The following is a 25,114-nucleotide window of genomic DNA, read 5'->3' as shown; positions in this document are numbered from 1 at the left end:
AAGCCATTGTGGAACCCCCACTTCAAATGTGTCCCTCATGTACTGAAAGGGCCTTACATTGCAAAGAACATATTTTAGCTGATAAAAGTATGTCTCAGGATGATTCTCAGTCAGAAGAGAATCAGGTTATGCCATCTACTTCTCCCCAAGTGTCACAACCTTTAACGCCCACCCAAGCGACGCCAAGTACTTCTAGTGCGTCTAATTCTTTCACCCTGCAATATATGGCTGCAGTTATGTCTACTACCCTTACAGAGGTATTATCTAAACTGCCAGGTTTACAGTGTAAGCGCAGCAGGTCAGGTATTAGAGTAAATGCCGAGCCCTCTGATGCTTTATTGGCCATCTCCGATGTACCCTCACAGTGTTCTGATTTGGGGGTGGGGGAATTGCTGTCTGAGGGAGAGCTTTCTGATTCAGGAAAGATGTTCCCTCAAACAGACTCAGATGTGACGGCCTTTAAGTTTAAGCTTGAACACCTCCGCTTGTTACTCAGGGAGGTCTTAGCGACTCTGGATGATTGTCATCCCGGCAGAGAAACTGTGTAAAATGGATAAATATCTAGAGGTCCCTAGTTACACTAATGTTTTTCCAGTCCTAGAAGAATTTCGGACATTGTTACTAAGGAATGGGATTGACCAGGCATTCCGTTCTCTCCCCCTCCTACTTTTAAGAAAATGTTTCCCATATCTGACACCATTCGGGATTCGTGGCAGACGGTCCCTAAGGTGGAGGGAGCTATTTCTTCCCTGGCTAAGCGTACAACTATACCTATTGAGGACAGTTGTGCTTTCAAAGATCCTATGGATAAAAAATTAGAAGGGCTTCTAAAGAAGTTGTTTATTCATCAGGGTTTTCTTCTGCAACCTATAGCGTGCATTGTTCCAGTAACTACTGCAGCAGCTTTTTGGTTTGAGGCTCTAGAGGAGTCTCTTAAGGTTGAGACCCCATTAGATGATATTTTGGATTAAATTAAGGCTCTCAAGCTAGCAAATTCATTTATTACAGATGCCGCTTTCCAAATGGCTAAATTAGCGGCTAAGAATGCAGGCTTTGCCATTTTAACGCGTAGAGCGTTATGGCTTAAATCATGGTCTGCTGATGTGTCATCTAAATCCAAGCTTTTAGCTATTCCCTTTAAGGGTAAGACTCTATTCGGGCCTGAACTAAAGGAGATCATTTCTGACATTACTGGAGGTAAATGTCATGCCCTTCCTCAGGACAAGACTGATAAAAATGAGGACCAAACAGAATAATTTTCGTTCCTTTCGAAACTTTAAAGGCGGTCCCTCTACTTCCTCATCCGCCTCCAAGCAGGAGGGGAACTTTGCTCAATCCAAGTCAGTCTGGAGACCTAACCAGACCTGGAATAAAGGTAAACAGGCCAAGAAGCCCGCTGCTGCTACCAAAACAGCATGAAGGGGCAGCCCCCGATCCGGGACCGGGTCTAGTAGGGGGCAGACTTTCTCTCTTCGCTCAGGCTTGGGCAAGAGACGTTCAGGATTCCTGGGCATTAGAAATTGTGACCCAGGGGTACCGTCTAGAATTCAAGGATTCTCTCCCAAGGGGGAGATTTCATCTTTCACGTTTGTCTGTAAACCAGAAGACCTATATACCATGGGTGTAATCTGTCCAGTTGCAAAATTAGAACAAGGGCAGGGGTTTCTCCAACATTGGTGTGTCCGGTCCACGGCGTCATTCTTACTTGTGGGAAATATCTCTTCCCCAACAGGAAATGGCAAAGAGTCCCAGCAAAGCTGGCCATATAGTCCCTCCTAGGCTCCGACCACCCCAGTCATTCTCTTTGCCGTTGCACAGGCAACATCTCCACGGAGATGGTTAAGAGTTTTTTTGGTGTTTAAATGTAGTTTTTTATTCTTCTATCAAGTGTTTGTTATTTTAAAATAGTACTGGTATGTACTATTTACTCTGAAACAGAAAAGGATGAAGATTTCTGTTTGTGAGAGGAAGATGATTTTAGCAGACAGTAACTAAAATCAATTGCTGTTTCCACATAAGACTGATGAGATGAAGTAACTTCAGTTGGGGGAAACAGTTAGCAGACTTTTCTGCTTAAGGTATGACTAGCCATATTTCTAACAAGACCATGTAATGCTGGAAGGCTGTCATTTCCCCTCATGGGGACCGGTAAGCCATTTTCTTAGTCAAGCAAACAGAATAAAGGGCTTAATATGGGCTATAAAACTGGTAGACACTTTTATGGGCTAAATCGATTGCTTTATTTGGACATTTTATACATGTTTATGCTGATAATTCACATTTATAAACTTGGGGAACATTTTTTAACGGCAGGCACTATGTTAGACACCTTTTCCAGTCAGGGAGGGCCTTCCCAGTTGTAGGCTGAGCCTCATTTTCGCGCCATTACTGCGCAGTTGTTTTTGAGAGCAAGACATGCAGATGCATGTGTGAGGATCTGAAAATAGCTGGAAAAGTTTCTAGAAGGCGTCATTTGGTATCGTATTCCCCTCTGGGCTTGGTTAGGTCACAGCAAAGGCTATAGCTGGGACTGTATAGGGGTTAAATTTGTAAACGGCTCCGGTTCCGTTATTTTAAGGGTTAAAGCTCTGAAAATTGGTGTGCAATACTCTTAATGCTTTAAGACACTGTGGTGAAATTTTGGTAATTTTTGAACAATTCCTTCATACTTTTTCACATATTCAGTAATAAAGTGTGCTCTGTTTAAAATTTAAAGAGACAGTAACGGTTTTGTTTTAAAACGTTTTTTGTGCTTTATTGACAAGTTTATGCCTGTTTAACATGTCTGTGCCTTCGGATAAGCTATGTTCTATATGTATGAAAGCCAATGTGTCTCCCCATTTAAATTTGTGTGATAATTGTGCCTTAGCGTCCAAACAAAGTAAGGACAGTACTGCCACAGATAATGAAATTGCCCAAGATGATTCCTCAGATGAGGGGAGTAGACATGATACTACATCATCTCCTACTGTGTCTACACCAGTTTTGCCCACGCAGGAGGCCCCTAGTACATCTAGCGCGCCAATGCTTATTACCATAGCAAATATTTTATCCAAAATGCCTACATATCAGAGAAAGCGCGATTGCTCTGTTTTAAACACTGTAGAGCAGGAGGGCGCTGATGATAATTGTTCTGTGATACCCTCACACCAATCTGAAGTGGCCATGAGGGAGGTTTTGTCAGATGGGGAAATTTCAGATTCAGGAAAAATTTCTCAACAAGCTGAACCTGATGTTGTGACATTTAAATTTAAATTAGAACACTGCTTAAGGAGGTGTTATCTACTCTGGATGATTGTGACAACTTTGTCATTCCAGAGAAATTATGCAAGATGGACAAGTTCCTAGAGGTTCCGGTGCACCCCGACGCTTTTCCTATACCCAAGCGGGTGGCGGACATAGTAAATAAGGTGGGCAGTTTCTACTCTAAACAAGCGCACTACTATTCCTATCGAGGATAGTTGTGCTTTCAAAGATCCTATGGATAAAAAATTGGAGGGTTTGCTTAAAAAGATTTTTGTACAGCAAGGTTACCTTCAACAAACCCATTTCGTGCATTGTTCCTGTCACTACAGCAGCGTGGTTCTGGTTCGATGAACTAGAAAAGTCGCTCAGTAGAGAGACTCCATATGAGGAGGTTATGGACAGAGTTCACGCACTTAAGTTGGCTAACTCTTTTATTTTAGATGCCGCTTTGCAATTAGCTAGATTAGCGGCGAAAAATTCAGGGTTTGCAATTGTGGCGCGCAGAGCGCTTTGGCTAAAGTCTTGGTCAGCGGATGTATCATCCAAGACAAAATTGCTTAACATCCCTTTCAAAGGTAAAACGCTATTTGGACCAGAATTGAAAGAGATTATCTCAGACATCACTGGGGGAAAGGGCCACGCCCTTCCACAAGATAGGCCTTTCAAGGCCAAGAATAAGTCTAATTTTCAATTTCAGGAACGGACCGGCCTCTAATTATGCATCCTCTAAGCAAGAGGGTAATGCCTCACAACCCAAACCAGCCTGGAAACCGATGCAAGGCTGGAACAAGGGTAAGCAGGCCAAGAAGCCTGCTGCTGCTAACAAAACAGCATGAAGGAGTAGCCCCCGATCCGGGACCGGATCTAGTAGGGGGCAGACTCTCTCTCTTTGCTCAGGCTTGGGCAAGAGATGTTCAGGATCCCTGGACACTAGAAATAGTTTCTCAGGGTTATCTTCTGGAATTCAGGGAACTACCCCCAAGGGGAAGGTTCCACATGTCTCACTTATCCTTAAACCAAATAAAGAGACAGGCGTTCTTACATTGTGTAGAAGACCTGTTAAAGATGGGAGTGATACACCCAGTTCCAATAAAGGAACAAGGAATGGGATTTTATTCAAATCTGTTCGTAGTTCCCAAAAAAGACGGAACCTTCAGACCGATTTTGGATTTGAAGATCCTAAACAAATTTCTCAGGGTACCATCGTTCAAGATGGAAACCATTCGAACGATTCTACCCACTATCCAGGAAGGTCAACTTATGACTACCGTGGATCTAAAGGATGCGTACCTACATATTCCTATCCACAAAGCACATCATCAGTTCCTAAGGTTTGCCTTTCTGGACAAACATTACCAGTTTGTGGCCCTCCCATTCAGGTTAGCCACTGCTCCAAGGATTTTCACAAAGGTACTCGGGTCCCTTCTAGCGGTTCTAAGACCGAGGGGCATTGCAGTAGTACCATACTTGGACGACATTCTAATACAAGCGTCGTCCCTGTCAAAAGCAAAGGCTCATACAGACATCGTTCTAGCCTTTCTCAGATCACACGGATGGAAGGTGAACATAGAAAAAAGTTCTCTGTCTCCGTCAACAAGAGTTCCCTTCTTGGGAACAATAATAGATTCCTTAGAAATGAGGATTTTTCTGACAGAGGTCAGAAAATCAAAACTTCTAAGCACTTGTCAAGTTCTTCATTCTGTTCCACGTCCTTCCATAGCGCAGTGCATGGAAGTAGTAGGGTTGATGGTTGCAGCAATGGACATAGTTCCTTTTGCACGAATTCATCTAAGACCATTACAACTGTGCATGCTCAAACAGTGGAATGGGGACTATACAGACTTGTCTCCAGTGATTCAAGTAGATCAGAAGACCAGAGACTCACTCCGTTGGTGGCTAACCCAGGATCACCTGTCCCAGGGACTGAGCTTCCGCAGACCAGAGTGGGTCATCGTCACGACCGACGCCAGTCTAGTGGGCTGGGGCGCGGTCTGGGACTCCCTGAAAGCTCAGGGTCTATGGTCTCGGGAAGAGTCTCTTCTCCCGATAAACATTCTGGAACTGAGAGCGATATTCAATACTCTCAGGGCTTGGCCTCGACTAGCAAAGGCCAGATTCATAAGATTCCAATCAGACAACATGACGACGGTTGCTTACATCAACCATCAGGGGGGAACAAGGAGTTCCCTGGCGTTGAGAGAAGTGACCAAAATCATAAAATGGGCGGAGGATCACTCCTGCCACCTATCTGCGATCCACATCCCAGGAGTGGAAAACTGGGAGGCGGATTATCTGAGTCGTCAGACATTCCATCCGGGGGAGTGGGAACTCCACCCGGAGATTTTTGCCCAGTTGATTCAATTATGGGGCATTCCAGACATGGATCTGATGGCGTCTCGTCAGAACTTCAAGGTTCCTTGCTACGGGTCCAGATCCAGGGATCCCAAGGCGACTCTAGTAGATGCACTAGTAGCACCTTGGACCTTCAACCTAGCTTATGTTTTTCCACCGTTTCCTCTCATTCCCAGGCTGGTAGCCAGGATCAAACAGGAGAGGGCCTCGGTGATCTTGATAGCTCCTGCGTGGCCACGCAGGACTTGGTATGCAGACCTGGTGAATATGTCATCGGTTCCACCATGGAAGCTACCTTTGAGACAAGACCTTCTTGTTCAGGGTCCATTCGAACTTCCAAATCTGGTCTCCCTCCAGCTGACGGTTTGGAGATTGAACGCTTGATCCTATCAAAGCGTGGGTTTTCAGATTCTGTGATAGATACTCTAGTTCAGGCCAGAAAACCAGTAACTAGAAAACTTTACCATAAAATATGGAAAATATATATCTGTTGGTGTGAATCCAAAGGGTTCCCATGGAATAAGATAAAAATTCCTAAGATTCTCTCCTTTCTACAAGAAGGTTTGGAGAAAGGATTATCTGCAAGTTCTCTAAAGGGACAGATCTCTGCTTTATCTGTCTTACTACATAAAAGACTGGCAGCTGTGCCAGATGTTCAAGCATTTGTTCAGGCTCTGGTTAGGATCAAGCCTGTTTACAGACCTTTGACTCCTCCCTGGAGTCTAAATCTAGTTCTTTCAGTTCTTCAAGGGGTTCCGTTTGAACCTTTACATTCCATAGATATTAAGTTACTATCTTGGAAAGTTTTGTTTTTGGTTGCTATTTCTTCTGCTAGAAGAGTTTCAGAGTTATCTGCTTTGCAGTGTTCTTCGCCTTATCTGGTGTTCCATGCAGATAAGGTGGTTTTGCGTACTAAGCCTGGTTTTCTTCCAAAGGTTGTTTCTAACAAGAATATTAACCAGGAGATAGTTGTACCTTCTTTATGTCCGAATCCAGTTTCAAAGAAGGAACGTTTGTTACACAATTTGGACGTAGTCCATGCTCTAAAATTCTATTTAGAGGCTACAAAAGATTTCAGACAAACATCTTCTTTGTTTGTCGTCTATTCTGGTAAAAGGAGAGGTCAAAAAGCGACTTCTACCTCTCTTTCCTTTTGGCTTAAAAGCATCATCCGATTGGCTTACGAGACTGCCGAACGGCAGCCTCCTGAAAGAATCACAGCTCACTCCACTAGGGCTGTGGCTTCCACATGGGCCTTCAAGAACGAGGCTTCTGTTGACCAGATATGTAAGGCAGCGACTTGGTCTTCACTGCACACTTTTGCCAAATTTTACAAATTTGATACTTTTGCTTCTTCGGAGGCTATTTTTGGGAGAAAGGTTTTGCAAGCCGTGGTGCCTTCCGTTTAGGTAACCTGACTTGTTCCCTCCCTTCATCCGTGTCCTAAAGCTTTGGTATTGGTTCCCACAAGTAAGGATGACGCCGTGGACCGGACACACCAATGTTGGAGAAAACAGAATTTATGCTTACCTGATAAATTACTTTCTCCAACGGTGTGTCCGGTCCACGGCCCGCCCTGGTTTTTTTAATCAGGTCTGATTAATTATTTTCTCTAACTACAGTCACCACGGTACCATATGGTTTCTCCTATATTTTTCCTCCTGTCCGTCGGTCGAATGACTGGGGTGGGCGGAGCCTAGGAGGGACTATATGGCCAGCTTTGCTGGGACTCTTTGCCATTTCCTGTTGGGGAAGAGATATTTCCCACAAGTAAGGATGACGCCGTGGACCGGACACACCTTTGGAGAAAGTAATTTATCAGGTAAGCATAAATTCTGTTTCTTTCATGTAATTAGCAAGAGTCCATGAGCTAGTGACGTATGGGATATACATTCCTACCAGGAGGGGCAAAGTTTCCCAAACCTTAAAATGCCTATAAATACACCCCTCACCACACCCACAAATCAGTTTTACAAACTTTGCCTCCTATGGAGGTGGTGAAGTAAGTTTGTGCTAGATTCTACGTTGATATGCGCTCCGCAGCAGGTTGGAGCCCGGTTTTCCTCTCAGCGTGCAGTGAATGTCAGAGGGATGTGAGGAGAGTATTGCCTATTTGAATGCAATGATCTCCTTCTACGGGGTCTATTTCATAGGTTCTCTGTTATCGGTCGTAGAGATTCATCTCTTACCTCCCTTTTCAGATCGACGATATACTCTTATATATACCATTACCTCTGCTGATTTTCGTTTCAGTACTGGTTTGGCTTTCTACAACATGTAGATGAGTGTCCTGGGGTAAGTAAGTAAGCTTATTTTCTGTGACACTCTAAGGTATGGTTAGGCACTTTTTTATAAAGTTCTAAATATATGTATTCAAACATTTATTTGCCTTGACTCAGGATGTTCAACATTCCTTATTTTCAGACAGTCAGTTTCATATTTGGGATAATGCATTTGAATCAATCATTTTTTCTTACCTTAAAAAATTTGACTTTTTCCCTGTGGGCTGTTAGGCTCGCGGGGGCTGAAAATGCTTCATTTTATTGCGTCATTCTTGGCGCAGACTTTTTTGGCGCAACATTTTTTTTCTGTTTCCGGCGTCATACGTGTCGCCGGAAGTTGCGTCATTTTTTGACGTTTTTTTGCGTCAAAAGTGTCGGCGTTCCGGATGTGGCGTCATTTTTGGCGCCAAAAGCATTTAGGCGCCAAATAATGTGGGCGTCTTATTTGGCGCTAAAAAATATGGGCGTCATTTTTGTCTCCACATTATTTAAGTCTCATTATTTATTGCTTCTGGTTGCTAGAAGCTTGTTCACTGGCATTTCTTTCCCATTCCTGAAACTGTCATTTAAGGAATTTGATCAATTTTGCTTTATATGTTGTTTTTTCTATTACATATTGCAAGATGTTCCACGTTGCAACTGAGTCAGAAGATACTTCAGGAAAATCGCTGCCCGGTGCTGGAGCTACCAAGCTAAGTGTATCTGCTATAAACTTTTGGTATCTGTTTCTCCAGCTGTTGTTTGTATTGCATGTCATGACAAACTTATTAATGCAGATAAAATTTCCTTTAGTACTGTTACATTACCTGTTGCTGTTCCGTCAACATCTAATTTTCAGAGTGTTCCTGATAACATAAGAGATTTTATTTTTAAATCCATTAAGAAGGCTATGTCTGTTATTTCTCCTTCTAGTATACATAAAAGTCTTTTAAAACTTCTCTTTTTTCAGATGAATTTTTAAATGAACATCATCATTCTGATACTGATAATGGTTCTTCTGGTTCAGAGGTTTCTGTCTCAGAGGTTGATGCTGATAAATCTTTGTATTGTTCAAGATGGAATTTATTTGTTCTTTACTTAAAGAAGTATTAATTGCATTAGAAATAGAGGATTCTGGTCCTCTTGATACTAAATCTAAACGTTTAAATAAGGTTTTTAAATCTCCTGTAGTTATTCCAGAAGTGTTTTCTCTCCCTGATGCTATTTCTGAAGTAATTTCCAGGGAATGGAATAATTTGGGTACTTCATTTACTCCTTCTAAAACGTTTTAAGCAATTATATCCTGTGCCATCTGACAGATTAGAGTTTTTTGGGACAAAATCCCTAAGGTTAATGGGGCTGTCTCTACTCCTGCTATATTTTTAGCGGATGTTGCTGCAGCTTCAACTTTTGGTTAGAAGCTTTAGCGCAACAAGTAACAGATCATAATTTTATAGCATTATTATTATTCTATAACATGCTAATAATTTTATTTGTGATACCATCTTTGATATCATTAGAGTTGATGTCAGGTATATGTCTCTAGCTATTTTAGCTAGAAGAGCTTTATGGCTTAAAACTTGGAATGCTGATATGTCTTCTAAGTCAACTTTGCTTTCCCTTTCTTTCCAGGGTAATAAATTATTCGGTTCTCAGTTGGATTCTATTATCTCAACTGTTACTGGAGGGAAGGGAACTTTTTTACCAAAGGATAAAAAATCTAAGGTAAATTTAGGTCTAATAATCGTTTTCGTTCTTTTCCTCACAACAAGGAACAAAAGCCTGATCCTTCATCCTCAGGAGCGGTATCAGTTTGGAATATATCCAAGCCTTATAGAAACCTAAAGCCAGCTCCTAAGTACCCATGAAGGTGCGGCCCTCATTCCAGCTCTGCTGGTATGGGGCAGATTACGTTTTCTTCAAAGAAATTTGGATCAATTCCGTTCACAATCTCTGGTTTCAGAACATTGTTTCAGAAAGGTACAGAATTGGCTTCAAGTTAAGGCCTCCTGCAAAGAGATTTTTTTCTTTCCCGTGTCCCAGTAAACCCAGCAAAGGCTCAGCATTTCTGAAATGTGTTTCAGATCTAGAGTTGGCTGGAGTAATTATGCCAGTTCCAGTTCTGGAACAGGGGCTGGGGTTTTTATTCTATCTCTTCATTGTACCAAAGAAGGTCAATTCCTTCAGACCAGTTCCGGATCTATCAATATTGAATCGTTATGTAAGGATACCAACATTCAAGATGGTAACTGTAGGACTATCCTGCCTTTTGTTTAGCAAGGGCATTATATGTCTACAATAGATTTACAGGATGCATATCTGCATATTCCGATTCATCCAGATCACTTTTAGTTTCTGAGATTCTCTTTTTAGACAAGCATTACCAGTTTTGTGGCTCTACCGTTTAGCCTAGCATCAGCTCCAAGAATTTTTTCAAAGGTTCTCGGTGCCCTTCTGGGTTTTGGTATTTCCTTATTTGGACGATATCTTGGTACTTGCTCAGTCTTATCATTTTCGCAGAATCTCATACGAATCGACTTGTTGTTTCTTCAAGATCATGGTTGGAGGATCAATTTACCAAAAAGTTCATTGATTCCTCAGACAAGGGTAACCTTTTTAGGTTTCCAGACAGATTCAGTGTCTATGACTCTGTCCTTGTCAGACAAGAGAAGTTTAACATTGATATCAGCTTGTCAAAACCTTCAGTCACAATCATTCCCTTTGGTAGCCTTATGCATGGAAATTTTAGGTTTTAGGACTGCCGCATCGGATGCGATCTCCTTTGCTCGTTTTCACATGCGACCTCTTCAGCTCTGTATGCTGAACCAATGGTGCAGGGATTACACAAAGATATCTCAATTAATATCTTTAAACCGATTATACGACATTCTCTGACGTGGTGGACAGATCACCATCATTTAGTTCAGGGGGCTTCTTTGTTCTTCCGACCTGGACTATAATCTCAACAGATGCAAGTCTTACAGGTTGGGGAGCTGTGTGGGGGTCTCTGACGGCACAAGGGGTTTGGGAATCTCAGGAGGTGAGATTACCGATCAATATTTTGGAACTCCGTGCAATTTTCAGAGCTCTTCAGTCTTGGCCTCTTCTGAAGAGAGAGTTGTTCATTTGTTTTCAGATAGACAATGTCACAACTGTGGCATACATCAATCATCAAGGAGGGACTCACAGTCCTCTGGCTATGAAAGAAGTATCTCGAATTTTGGTTTGGGCGGAATCCAGCTCCTGTCTAATCTCTGCGGTTCATATCCCAGGTATAGACAATTGGGAAGCGGATTATCTCAGTCGCCAAACGTTGCATCCGGGCGAATGGTCTCTTCACCCAGAGGTATTTCTTCAGATTGTTCAAATGTGGGAACTCCCAGAAATAGATCTGATGGCTTCTCATCTAAACAAGAAACTTCCCTGGTATCTGTCCAGATCCCGGGATCCTCGGGCGGAGGCAGTGGATGCATTATCACTTCCTTGGAAGTATCATCCTGCCTATATCTTTCCGCCTCTAGTTCTTCTTCCAAGAGTATTCTCCAAGATTCTAAAGGAATGCTCGTTTGTCCTGCTGGTAGCTCCAGCATGGCCTCACAGGTTTTGGTATGCGGATCTTGTCCGGATGGCCTCTTGCCAGCTGTGGACTCTTCCGTTAAGACCAGACTTTCTGTCGCAAGGTCCTTTCTTCCATCAGGATCTCAAATCCTTAAATTTTAAGGTATGGAGATTGAACGCTTGATTCTTGGTCAAAGAGGTTTCTCTGACTCTGTGATTGATACTATGTGACAGGCTCGTAAATCTGTATCTAGAGAGATATATTATAGAGTCTGGAAGACTTATATTTCTTAGTGTCTTTCTCATCATTTTTCTTGGCATTTTTTTGAATACCGAGAATTTTACAGTTTCTTCAGGATGGTTTAGATAAAGGTTTGTCCGCAAGTTCCTTGAATGGACAAATCTCTGCTCTTTCTGTTCTTTTTCACAGAAAGATTGCTAATCTTCCTAATATTCATTGTTTTGTACAAGCTTTGGTTCGTATAAAACCTGTTATTAAGTCAATTTCTCCTCCTTGGAGTTTGAATTTGGTTCTGGGGGCTTTTCAAGCTCCTATTTTTGAACCCATGTATTCTTTGGTCATTAAATTACTTTCTTGGAAAGTTTTGTTTCTTTTGGCCATCTCTTCTGCCAGAAGAGTCTCTGAATTATCTGCTCTTTCTTGTGAGTCTCCTTTTCTGATTTTTCATCAGGATAAGGCGGTGCTGCAAACTTCTTTTGAATTTTTTACCTAAGGTTGTGAATTCTAACAACATTAGTAGAGAAATTGTGGTTCCTTCATTATGTCCTAATCCTATGAATTCTAAGGAGAAATCATTGCATTCTTTGGATGCTGTTAGAGCTTTGTATTATTATGTTGAAACTACTAAGTCTTTCCGAAAGACTTCTAGTCTATTTGTCATCTTTTCCGGTTCTAGAAAAGGCCAGAAAGCTTCTGCCATTTCTTTGGCATCTTGGTTGAAATCTTTATTTCATCATGCCTATGTCGAGTCGGGTAAAACTCCGCCTCGAAGGATTACAGCTCATTCTACTAGGTCAGTTTCTACTTCCTAGGCGTTTAGGAATGAAGCTTCGGTTGATCAGATTTGCAAAGCAGCAACTTGGTCCTCTTTGCATACTTTTACTAAATTCTACCATTTTTGATGTGTTTTCTTCTTCTGAAGCAGTTTTTGGTAGAAAAGTACTTCAGGCAGTGGTTTCAGTTTGAATCTTCTGCTTATGTTTTCATTAAACTTTATTTTGGGTGTGGATTATTTCAGCAGGAATTGGCTGTCTTTATTTTATCCCTCCCTCTCTAGTGACTCTTGCGTGGAAAGATCCACATCTTGGGTAGTCATTATCCCATACGTCACTAGCTCATGGACTCTTGCTAATTACATGAAAGAAAACATAATTTATGTAAGAACTTACCTGATAAATTCATTTCTTTCATATTAGCAAGAGTCCATGAGGCCCACCCTTTTTTGTGGTGGTTATGATTTTTTTTGTATAAAGCACAATTATTCCAATTCCTTATTTTTTATGCTTTCGTACTTTTTTCTTATCACCCCACTTCTTGGCTATTCGTTAAACTGATTTGTGGGTGTGGTGAGGGGTGTATTTATAGGCATTTTAAGGTTTGGGAAACTTTGCCCCTCCTGGTGGGAATGTATATCCCATACGTCACTAGCTCATGGACTCTTGCTAATATGAAAGAAATGAATTTATCAGGTAAGTTCTTACATAAATTATGTTTTTTACTCCAATCTGTTTGTGGTTCCCAAAAAAGAGGGAACGTTCAGACCAATTTTAGATCTCAAAACTCTAAACAAATTTCTCAGAATCCCATCGTTCAAGATGGAGACCATACGAACAATTTTACCAATGATCCAGGAGGGTGAATATATGACCACCGTGAATTTGAAGGATGCGTATCTTCACATTCCTATCCACAAAGATCATCACCAGTTCCTCAGGTTCGCCTTCCTGGACAAACATTACCAGTTTGTGGCCCTTCCTTTCGGGTTGGCCACAGCTCCCAGAATTTTCACAAAGGTGCTAGGGTCCCTTCTGGCGGTTCTAAGGCCGCGGGGCATAGCAGTGGCGCCCTATCTGGACGATATTTTGATTCAGGCGTCAACTTACCATCTAGCTAAATCTCACACGAACATTGTGTTGGCTTTTCAAAGAACTCACGGGTGGACAGTGAACATAAAAAAAGAGTTCACTTGTTCCTCTGACAAGAGTTCCATTCCTAGGACTTGGTAGACATGAAATTTTTTCTGACGGAGGTCAGAAAATCAAGATCTTAACCACTTGCCGAGCACTTCACTCCATTCCTCAGCCATCAGAAACTCAGTGTATGGAGGTAATTAGACTAATGGTAGCGGCAATGGACATAGTTCCGTTTGCTTGCTTGCATCTCAGACCACTGCAGCTGTGCATGCTCAGACAGTGGAATGGGGATTATGCGGATTTATCTCCATGGATAGATCTGGATCTAGAGACCAGAGACTCTCTTCATTGGTGGTTGTCACATGATCATCTGTCCCAGGGAATGTATTTCTGCAGGCCAGCATGGGTCATAGTGACGACGGACGCCAGCATCTTGGGCTGGGGTGCAGTCTGGAATTCCCTGAAGGCTCAGGGTGTGTGGACTCAGGAGGAGTCCCTACTACTAATAAATATTCTGCAACTGAGTGCGATATTCAACGCGCTTCAAGCGTGGCCTCAGCTGGCTTCGGCCAAATTAATAAGATTCCAGTCGGACAATATCACGACTGTAGCATATATCAATCATCAAGGGGGAACAAAGAGTTCTCTAGCGATGATAGAGGTTTCCAAAATAATTTGATGGGCAGAGACTCACTCTTGCCATCTATCAGCAATCTATATCCCCGGAGTGGAGAACTGGGAAGTGGATTTTCTAAGTCGTCAGACTTTTCATCCAGGGGAGTGGGAGCTCCATCCGGAGGTGTTTGCAAAAGTGATTCATTAATGGGGCACACCAGAATTGGATCTGATGGCATCTCGTCAGAATGCCAAACTTCCTTGTTACGGGTCCAGATTAAGGGATCCTCAAGCAGTACTGATAGATGCTCTAGCAGTACCGTGGTCGTTCAACCTGGCTTATGTGTTTCCTCCTTTTCCTCTCCTACCTCGTCTGATTGCCAGAATCAAATAGGAGAGGGCTTCGGTAATCTTGATAGCGCCTGCGTGGCCACACAGGACTTGGTATGCAGACCTGGTGGAAATGTCATCTCTGCCACCGTGGAAACTACCACTGAGACAGGACCTTCTCATTCAGGGTCCGTTCCAACATCCAAATCTAGGTTCTCTGCAGCTGACTGCCTGGAGATTGAACGAATGATTTTATCTAAGCGGGGATTCTCTGAGTCGGTCATTGATACCTTGATTCAATCTTACTACACAAGCATCTGGCAGATGTTCCAGACGTTCAGTCGTATTGTCAGGCTTTGGTTAGAATTAAGCCTGTGTTTAAACCTGTTGCTCCGCCATGGAGTTTGAATTTAGTTCTTAATGTTCTTTACGGGGTTCCGTTTGAACCCATGCATTCCATAGATATTAAACTTCTCTCTTGGAAAGTTCTGTTTTTAGTTGCTATCTCTTCTGCTCGAAGAGTTTCTGAGCTATCTGCGTTACAATGCGACTCGCCTTACCTTATATTCCATTCTGATAAGGTGGTTTTGCGTACTAAACCTGGATTCCTTCCTAAGGTTGTTTCAAATAAGAATATTAATCAGGAAATTGTTGTTCCTTCTCTGTGTCCTAACCCATCTTTTAAGAAGGAGCGTCTGTTACATAACTTGGACGTGGTTTGTGCCTTGAAGTTTTACTTGCAAGCGACCAAGGATTTCCGTCAAACATCTTCTCTGTTTGTTGTCTATTCTGGAAAGCGTAGAGGTCAAAAAGCTACGGCTACCTCTCTTTCTTTTTGGCTGAAAAGCATCATCCGTTTGGCATACGAGACTGCTGGACAGCAGCCTCCTGAAAAAATTACAGCTCATTCTACTAGAGCGGTGGCTTCCACATGGACTTTTAAAAACGATGCTTCTGTTAAACAGATTTGTTAGGCTGCGACTTGGTCTTCACTTCATACCTTTTCCAAATTTTACAAATTTGATACTTTTGCTTCTTCAGAGGCTATTTTTGGGAGAAAAGTTCTTCAAGCAGTGGTGCCTTCTGTTTAGGTATATGTCTTGTCCCTCCCGTTCATCCGTGTCCTGTAGCTTTGGTATTGTATCCCACAAGTAAAGGATGAATCAGTGGACTCGTATCTTATAGAAGAAAAGGAAATTTATGCTTACCTGATAAATTGATTTCTTCTAAGATAAGAAGAGTCCAGGGCCCGCCCTGTCAATTTAAGACAGATTATATTTTTTTGTTTAAAACTTCAGTCACCTCTGCACCTTTTAGTTTCTCCTTTTTCTTCCTATACCTTCGGTCGAATTACTGGGGGGTGGAGTCAAGGGAGGAGCTATATAGACAGCTCTGCTGTGGAGCTCTTTGCCACTTCCTGTTAGCAGGAGGATAATATCCCACAAGTAAAGGATGAATCCATGGACTCGTCGTATCTTAGAAGAAATCAATTTATCAGGTAAGCATAAATTTCCTTTTCATTACATTTTGGGCTAGATTACAAGTGGAGTGCAAACTATTTCGTGAGGGTTTTCATGATCATTTGTTCTTTTTTTAATTGCGCTGATATTACAAGTTGAGTAAAATTATTGGAAATGTAATCACTACTGCGATCTCAGAACTGTGGGTAACTGTTTTCTGAAAATTGTCACAAAACACATTAAAAATACTTTACAAAGTAGAGTTATATTTATAATAACACCATCTAATAAAAATTATTTGAAAAAAATATTGCGCACAAAATATTGCTCAAACATCTCGGGGGAAGAAGAAAAAGCCACCAAAGGACTTTAACATAGAGATGCATAAAGATACATTGCTAACTGCATTGTAGCCCTTTGCAGTTAGGTAGATAAAAACATGTTAAAACATATTTATGCAATATCTATATTTTCATGTCGGGTAGGCGCATTTTACAGTAATACCAGTGCAACCCGACTATCGCAAAAATTAAAAACCTAGCAGAGTTTTTGCTATAGGGAAAACAAAAAATACCGCTCCACTTGTAATCTAGCGCTATATCTTTTATATATTGTTGTTGTTGTTTTTTTCTCCACAGGATAAGTGTCAAATTCCAGTGTCGTTTGAATTAGAAGTGAAATGGACTAAATATGGATCATTGGTTAATCCTCAAGCAAAGATTGTGAATGTGTCGCAAAAGATTACTCATGCTTTAATACCGGTAAGTATTCCATTGGCCTCTACCATGTACATTTGTTACAAGGTCTGTGTTCATTTTTCAGAAATATAGCAATATAATTTACATTTTATGATTTTAAAAGGGCACAAAGCAAATAGCATTTGTAACTTTAGAATAATTTGAATTAACTGGAATATTGTAAAGATTATTTTTAATGTTCCTAAAATCTGTATTTTCTTCTTAAATGGAAAGAGTCCACAGCTGCATTCATTACTTTTGGGAAATAAGAACCTGGCCAGCAGGAGGAGGCAAAGACACCCCAGCCAAAGGCTTAAATACTCCTCCCACTCCCCTCATCCCCCAGTTATTCTTTGCCTTTCATCCCAGGAGGTTGGCAGAGAAGTGTCAGAATTTATTTTGTCTCTTATGGAGGGTAGTACTCTTCGACATGGGACAGGAGTAATCCTATCAGTCTTTCAGTGAGGGCTTGGATGAGTCCGGAGATGCAGGGAGAGTCTTTCTGCGAAACCATCCCAACTCATGTTAACAGCTCCTCAAGCAATCGCCGTTGTCGAAATTTGCTCCACTGTCTGCTTTCTTCTCTAAAGTCCATGGCGGAGGTGATGCTACTATCCGTCACACTTGAAGGGCCGTGTTCCTGTTCCACAGCGTAGATTTCGGTAAGATGGTTTAATTTTACTTTCTTCGTGAATGTACTGTAATTCAGATGTTTTCCCGACAGGCTACTTGAACCAGAGGAAGAATGGACCGAATAGTTTCCATCTTGGATGGAACTCTGAGAAACTTGTTTACACTCTTGAGATCTAGAATAGGTCTGAAAGTTCCCCCCTTTTTGGGAACGATAAACAGATTGGAATAGAAACCCAGCCCGTGCTCCTGAATTGGAACAGGAACGATCACTCCCATGTCGTAAAGATCCTGAACACTACATAAGAACGCCTCTCTTTTTATCTGGTCTACAGATAATCTGGAGAGAAGAAACCTGCCCCTGGAGGAAAAGTCTTGAACTCTAGTTTGTATCCCTGGGACACAATATCTACCACCCAGGGATCCGGAACATCTCAAACCCAAGCCTGAGCAAAAAAGGAAAGTCTGCCCCCCACTCAATCCATTCCTGGATCAGGGCAGACCCTTCATGCTGATTTCCCTTCAACGGGCTTCTTAGATTGCTTCCCCTTGCTCCAGAACCAATTGGACTTCCAAGAGGGCTTGGACTGACCCTGCTTGGAGGAAGAAGAAGAAGACTTACCAGAGAAGTTACGAAATTTCAGATTCAGTTATGGAGGATTCTGATACTGAGAACAGGTGTAAGGGAGGCGCTAAAAAGCCAAAGGAATCACCACTTAGAAATTAAATAAATTTATTAAAACACATATAGATTTATAACACATAAAAAAGGGACGTCTCCCCAAAATACTTAAAACATATAATATGCACTGCTTAATGCTAAATACTAAACTGATTAAAATCTAAACTAGTTTATCATATAGTACTCATAGGTCTAAAAATCTTTTAAAATTAGATCGCTATGTTCAACAATGGTACATACTTAATAAGCATAAGAATCAAAACGTTAACAGGTCTCTAAACTATAAATAAAATGATACAAAAAGTCAATCTTATCAATAATTTCCGTTGTGGGGAGATAGATAAATTACCACCAAGCTGTCAGTCAGATACAAGTTAAGCTGCCGATCAGATATATATGTTCTACCTTCCTTCAAAGGATTTATAATCCAAAAGAGTGTTTACTGAATCGTGATTGTTATTTAGCCAACTTTTTTTGCCATGTACATTACCCAAATCCTCTTGGTAGGGTGAAGTTAACCTTCTTTTGCTCGGTATTCTCCTCGAGCGGATCCGACTGGGAGTTTGCGGCGTCTGACGTCACTGAAAGAGGTTTCGGTAGGGGAAAGAGGCCAATTCTTGCGCTTGCTTCCGATTTCCACAAACACGGTCCTCACACACAAACCCTGCACTTAGTGCTTATGCACGCAAGGGTATAGATAGATGGTGTAAATAGATGGGTACTGTGGTGGATATTCAAAACTCCTTCAGACCACAAACCATTATAGAATTCTTCCAAAACAGAATAGTTCCAATATTTATAACCCGGGTTATGTATAGGAATTCAAGATGTGTAAATGGTTGCATATAATAAATGCCACAGAATAACACTGCCAACACGACGCGTTTCGCCCTCCTATGGGCTTTATCAAGATAAAGCCCATAGGAGGGCGAAACGCGTCGTTGTGTTGTGGATTATAAATCCTTTGAAGGAAGGTAGAACATTTATATTATTATTTTTCTTTTTATCCGATAGAATGTTTTTAAATTTGTTTATTGTTCCTTTGGGAGCCTTCTGGGATCGATACTCTTTGTAACTTCTTCGGAAGTTGTTTTGGACATGTTAATCCTTTGTTAAAGATGTCTGTTTTCCTTTCTCCCCCTCTGAGAGAGGATTTATGCAGCTTGCCATTTAGGACCCTGTGTGCAGGCTGGTCCTGTTGGGTCCGGTTCTGTCTTGTGGCTGTTCAGACACGTGGCGCCGTTGTGCTTGGCTGGTCCGGTCGAGGCGCTGAGTGCCCAGGTTATCATTTGTTTTACATGTTTCAACGAAGCATTCAAGAGGACCTGTGGGTCCGTGAGGCGGGAAGGATTGTTTCAGTCCTTATAGCCTTCAATCATGAATGACTGGGTCAGTGAAGTTTCCGCTGCGTCACTCTCTCTTACGTCTGGTATTATCAGACCCTAGAGTTTCCTCTCCCATGCAGTGGAGGGTTGGAGGGCCTAGTGCACTCTTACAGGTGTTTTAGCGGTTTGGCCTTCTTTTTTGAGGCTCTGTACTTTTTAGACTTGGTCCATCAACAGCTAGTAGTGTGAGTAGCTGACTAGTATGCGGAAGGTTTGAGGTTTGAAACCAGCTGCAGCTCTTTGCACCATTGAAGGTGTGCTCGCAAGCTGTTTAATGTAACCAGCTGCAGCTATTGCACATTGACCGTGTACTGTCTAGCTGAGTTATAAGACCTTCTTGGTCTTCTTCCGTTGTATTAGGTCTCCTTTTAGGGACCTGGGCTCACTCCGGGAGATGGTTGATCCCTGGCGAGACATTGGGCTTAGCTCTGGGTGACCCGGAGCTGGGAAGGCTTCGCGCCTTTTCTCCCTGTATTCCTCTGTTTGTATGGAGGTGATGTGGAGACTAGCCCTGCTCGAGGGGTTTTGACCTTGAGGTATCCCTTGCTTTGTTGTCCTGAGGCTGTTTGAGAAGTCTAGGGGCTCTAGGGTCGTATTACGACTTCTATCACCTTGCTCCTTGGAGCATAGGACTTTAGCAAGGGGTGGTTCCTTCCTTTGGTCGGGACTTACGAGTTCTTCTCGTTATCCGGATGATCTGGATATTGCATTCATATCCCTTGTGTCTGGTTTTTTTGTCAGACGGGGTGTTCAGTTCTTGGGTATTGTTTGATTGAACAATTGGGTGTCCGGACCTGTTTTCTCCCTGAGGCTCCGCGTTTCCAATTGTGGACCCAATTATGGGTTGTTACTGGACTCTTAGGCCTAAGGGCTGTTTTTGGGTTTCCCAGTACTGGGAACTTGAGCTATGTCTTTTACTCAATCTACCTGACCTGGTCATGGTTGGCCAGTTTTTTCTGAGTGAAGAGGGTTGATGCGCCTTAGGGTTGGATTCCCTAGGTCAGCTTGCTAGGGTAACCCTTGGATTCATGGCTGTGCAGGTGAATGGGTTTGCAGTGTCTCTGCTGCATCCATTACATAGGGGATGTCTGTTAGCAGGCTACTCTGTGTTAGGATTGATCTATCCTATCCGGTAGCTTTGTGCCTTGAGGACAGATGTTGCTCTTCTGGCTCCATCCCTTTTCTTAAGGGGTTATTATCCTTCATATGGAAATGTAGTCCTTTTCTTGGGGCTTCTCCCGGATTCAGGAGGTTGGAACTGTGTGTTAACTTATCGGAGAGGGGTGTCTCTCTGGGTTGTTACGTTCCATCTGGAGTTTTGCTGGCTCCAAGTTGAGACTTTTTGGGCCTTTTTCCTAGATCCTTTGGGTCTACAGCCTTGTTGTCTGTTTTAGGAGCTGGGTTGTACCCGTGCCCTGTGGGGATGGCTGTGGCTTCTCAGAGACGTTGTCATTTTCAGAATCTAGGTGAGCATAGTTGCTAGCTCCCTAGGCTTACAGGCAGAGAGTCCAGGACTACACCTAATTCGGGCTCTGGGTTTAACCTCTCCTTCTCGGGGGGCCTCGATTTGGTTTTGTGTTCCCCTTTTGGAGACCTGTGTGTAGGTCTGACGGCTTAGGTTGCAAAGAGCGTGCCCTCTGTCTGGGGGGGGGGTTGCTTTTTTGCAGTCTGTTCTCTTGTTGGCTGCTTCTACTTACTAGCAAGTATCCTCTGTGTCGTCCAGATGTTGACTCTGTGTTCTCGACTCAGGGTTTTTCGTCTGGGTCTGTTGCACATTTTTTTGTGGTTGGATACTTTTGTATTCTATGTTCAGACGCGGTGAGTTCTCTGTCTTCAGTTGTCTTTCAGTGCTTACATCATGTTGGAGAGGAGACTTCTCTGTCTCTATGCCAGGTCTTATCCCGGGTTCCGCTTGGTCTAGGCGTAGCCTCCTTTTCTATATTGGGCCCATTTGGATCTTTGTGAGCTGGGCTCACTATTGGAGATTTCCTTTTATGGATTGTGGTGACCTTTTCGTTTCCTTCGGTTCTCCTTTGCCTTGTCCCCTTGGGAGTTTAGGCTGGTGTCCCCTTCATTAGTGTGGGGTGAGTGGTGAGGGACCGACTGTTGGGCGACGGTGTCTCCTGGAGGACTGTTGGCTCAGTTGAGTCTGATTTGCGGTCTCTAGCTTGGCTTCTGGACTATCTGCGTGTCAGTGTCCTTGGGGCCTTTCCTTTTAAGGTTTGTTTGTTGGGTAGGGGTTCAGGCCTGGTGCCGTCATTATGGGCCGCCTATTGTACCCTCCCGTCTTGGCATTCAGTGTCCTCTATTGCTTGGGTATTGTATTCCCAAAAGTAATGAATACAGCTGTGGACTCTTTCCAATTAAAAAAGATAAATATAAATTATGCTTACCTGATCATTTTCTTTTCTTCTGATGGAAAGAGTCCACAGCCCCCCACAACCGCAATTTTTTGTGGGGCGTCCTTATTTATTCTTCTGTCACCTTTTACCTGATATTTCTTCTACTGGTCCTTGTTCCTCGGCTGAATGACTGGGGGATGAGGGGAGTGAGAGGAGTATTTAAGCCTTTGACTGGGGGGTCTTTGCCGCCTCCTGGTGGCCAGGTTCTTTTTTGTTTGGGCCTGCAGCTGTGTCTGTGTGATAGTGTACATTTTTGTGTGCTTTTTTCTTTATATGATCGATTACACTATCTAGATTTCAGCCTGGGTGTTACCAGCACCCAGAGGGGTTAAGTGTTTCCCTTTCTTCAAGAGCTCATTTAATGGGGATATTAGGATTTAGCTTTATGCTTGTTTTTTTCTGCTTTTAACTTTTGTATTAATTTCCTGCAGTTATGGAGCCTTCTGACTCTGTCCCCATATCTGTCTTAGAAGCTGGGTCATCTGAACATTTTGCTACCAGTGTTAAATGTTTGTATTGTAAACTAACTGAGGTTTTACCTCCCTCAAACTAATGCAATAAATGTATTAATATTTGAATGCATTCTTATCCAAGTACTGCTCTTGCTTACTTTTATGCACACTACTACTTTTATAGTTTTCTGCTGTTATTGAGCCCTTTGTTTCGGTCCTCAAAGCTACTTAGGAAAGTGTTCAAAAGGACTCAACTTCTATAATTAGACTACACATGTTAAAATGTTTTCATGCATTTTGACCATTCTTATGCTATTCTTGCTTCTAAAGGTATTACTGCTCTTTTTGTTTGTTCCTTACAGACTTCGCCTGGATCTAAGGACTTAATTCACTCTACAGTATCTGATATGTTGGTAGCTATGCCGCCTTCAAATAAGCATAAATGGTCAGTTCATTATTTACCCTTTACTAGCTATGAACCTACGTAGGTTAATGTTTCTGTTTATCAATTTGGTAAAGGGGCAGGATTTGTCAGACAATCAGGGGTTTTGCCTCTGGTTATGTTTCGGAGACATCCTATTTTCTGCTTAAAGTTGAACATATTCGTTCACTTTTAAGAGATTTTGTTTTCTTTAGAGATTAAGGATCCTAAAGTAGCTTATGTTAAGTCTGTTTAGACTTAATTTATATTTCTATGGTTAAATATCCTAGGTTTTCTTTCTGTCCCGGATGCGGTCTCTGAGAAGTTTCTAACAATGGGGTAACTTTTTAATCCTTCTGTAAGGTTTATGATAATGCATCCTTTTTTTGGGGGGAGATCGTTCTTTACATAGTATCTTTACATAGTATCTTTACATTGGAAGTTAGAATTCTTCCATAGGTGTTTTTTTTCAGCTATCAGGTTCCATTTTTTAGTCCAGCAGTTTTTATGGCTATTGTGGCTGTTAATTATTCCATTTGATTATTAGTCTATCTTTGCAGTTTTCTGATGAATCCGCTAGTGAAGTTTTTTTAGACTTTTGGAATCGGTCAAATATGCTTATGCTTTTATTTGTGTTGGTGTTATTGACATATTTGAGTTTATTCCTAAGAATTAGTCTGACAGCATTTTCTAGAAGGACTTTATAGTTAGTCTTAGTCTGCTGATATGGTTTATAAATCGAGGTTTAATCTCTCTCTTTTCAGGGAATAATGTTATTTGGATTCTATTATCTCTACAGTGACTGGAGGCTATAATTTTCCTATGGTCAGGAGCCCAAAGGATATTCTGGAGTTTCTCCATTTTTGTCACAACAGGGAACAGAAGTTAGTCTGCTCCTCTCAGAAACTAGGTTCCTTTGGGTCATCTGGAAGCTTAGTTTGATTTGGATCAATTCTAGCAGTCCAAGAATCTACTCCCTTTTCAAATGCTGCATAAAGCTATGGCCCCTGATCTAGATGTTTTGGTAGGGTGCCCCTTTTTCAGGATGCTTGCTTATCTGTTCAGGATTCCTGTGGTTTGAAGTGTATGTATGTGTATGTGTGTGTATATATATATATATATATATATATATATTTATTTATTTAATATGGGAGTGATTGGAACAGGGAAACATAATTTATGTAAGAACTTACCCGATAAATTAATTTCTTTCATATTGGCAAGAGTCCATGAGCTAGTGACGTATGGGATATACATTCCTACCAGGAGGGGCAAAGTTTCCCAAACCTCAAAATGCCTGTAAATACACCCCCCACCACACCCACAATTCAGTTTAATGAATTGCCAAGAAGTGGGGTGATGAGAAAGGAGCAAAAGCATCAACAAGGAATTGGAATAATTGTGCTTTATACAAAAAATTCATAACTACCACAAAAAGGGTGGGCCTCATGGACTCTTGCCAATATGAAAGAAATGAATTTATCAGGTAAGTTCTTACATAAATTATGTTTTCTTTCATGTAATTAGCAAGAGTCCATGAGCTAGTGACGTATGGGATAGCAAATACCCAAGATGTGGAACTCCACGCAAGAGTCACTAGAGAGGGAGGGATAAAAATAAAGACAGCCAATTCCGCTGAAAAAATAATCCACAACCCAAATCAAAAGTTTTAATCTTTATAATGAAAAAAACTGAAATTATAAGCAGAAGAATCAAACTGAAACAGCTGCCTGAAGTACTTTTCTACCAAAAACTGCTTCTGAAGAAGAGAAAACATCAAAATGGTAGAATTTAGTAAATGTATGCAAAGAAGACCAAGTTGCTGCTTTGCAAATCTGATCAACAGTAGCTTCATTCTTAAAAGCCCAGGAAGTAGAAACTGACCTAGTAGAATGAGCCGTAATCCTCTGAGGCGGGGATTTACCCGACTCCAAATAAGCATGATGAATCAAAAGCTTTAACCAAGAAGCCAAAGAAATGGCAGAAGCCTTCTGACCTTTCCTAGAACCAGAAAAGATAACAAATAGACTAGAAGTCTTTCTGAAATCTTTAGTAGCTTCAACATAATGTTTCAAAGCTCTAACCACATCCAAAGAATGCAAAGATCTTTCCAAAGAATTCTTAGGATTAGGACACAACGAAGGAACAACAATTTCTCTACTAATGTTGTTGGAATTCACAACTTTAGGTAAAAATTTAAATGAAGTCTGCAAAACCGCCTTATCCTGATGAAAAATCAGAAAAGGAGATTCACAAGAAAGAGCAGATAATTCAGAAACTCTTCTAGCAGAAGAGATGGCCAAAAGAAACAATACTTTTCAAGAAAGCAATTTAATGTCCAGAGAATGCATAGGCTCAAACAGAGGAGCCTGTAAAGCTCTCAAAACCAAATTAAGACTCCAAGGAGGAGAAATTGACTTAATGACAGG

At 41.7% G+C, this 25,114-nt stretch overlaps 1 protein-coding gene across 1 annotated transcript in view; it reads left to right on the top strand.

Moving 5' to 3' along the window:
* The window catches only part of TCTN1 (tectonic family member 1), a 380,029-nt gene that overhangs the window by 308,801 nt on the left and 46,114 nt on the right, over positions 1-25,114 (top strand). Inside the window, exon 13 of the mRNA XM_053701719.1 lies at positions 16,615-16,737. Coding sequence (XP_053557694.1) covers positions 16,615-16,737 — 123 coding nt within the window. The remainder of the gene's footprint in view (positions 1-16,614; positions 16,738-25,114) is intronic.

Source organism: Bombina bombina, chromosome 2 (assembly GCF_027579735.1).
Source record: "Bombina bombina isolate aBomBom1 chromosome 2, aBomBom1.pri, whole genome shotgun sequence".
Lineage (NCBI taxonomy): Eukaryota > Metazoa > Chordata > Amphibia > Anura > Bombinatoridae > Bombina > Bombina bombina.
The sequence above is the reverse complement of the archived record's forward strand: the minus strand, read 5'-3'. Positions and strand labels throughout refer to the sequence as shown.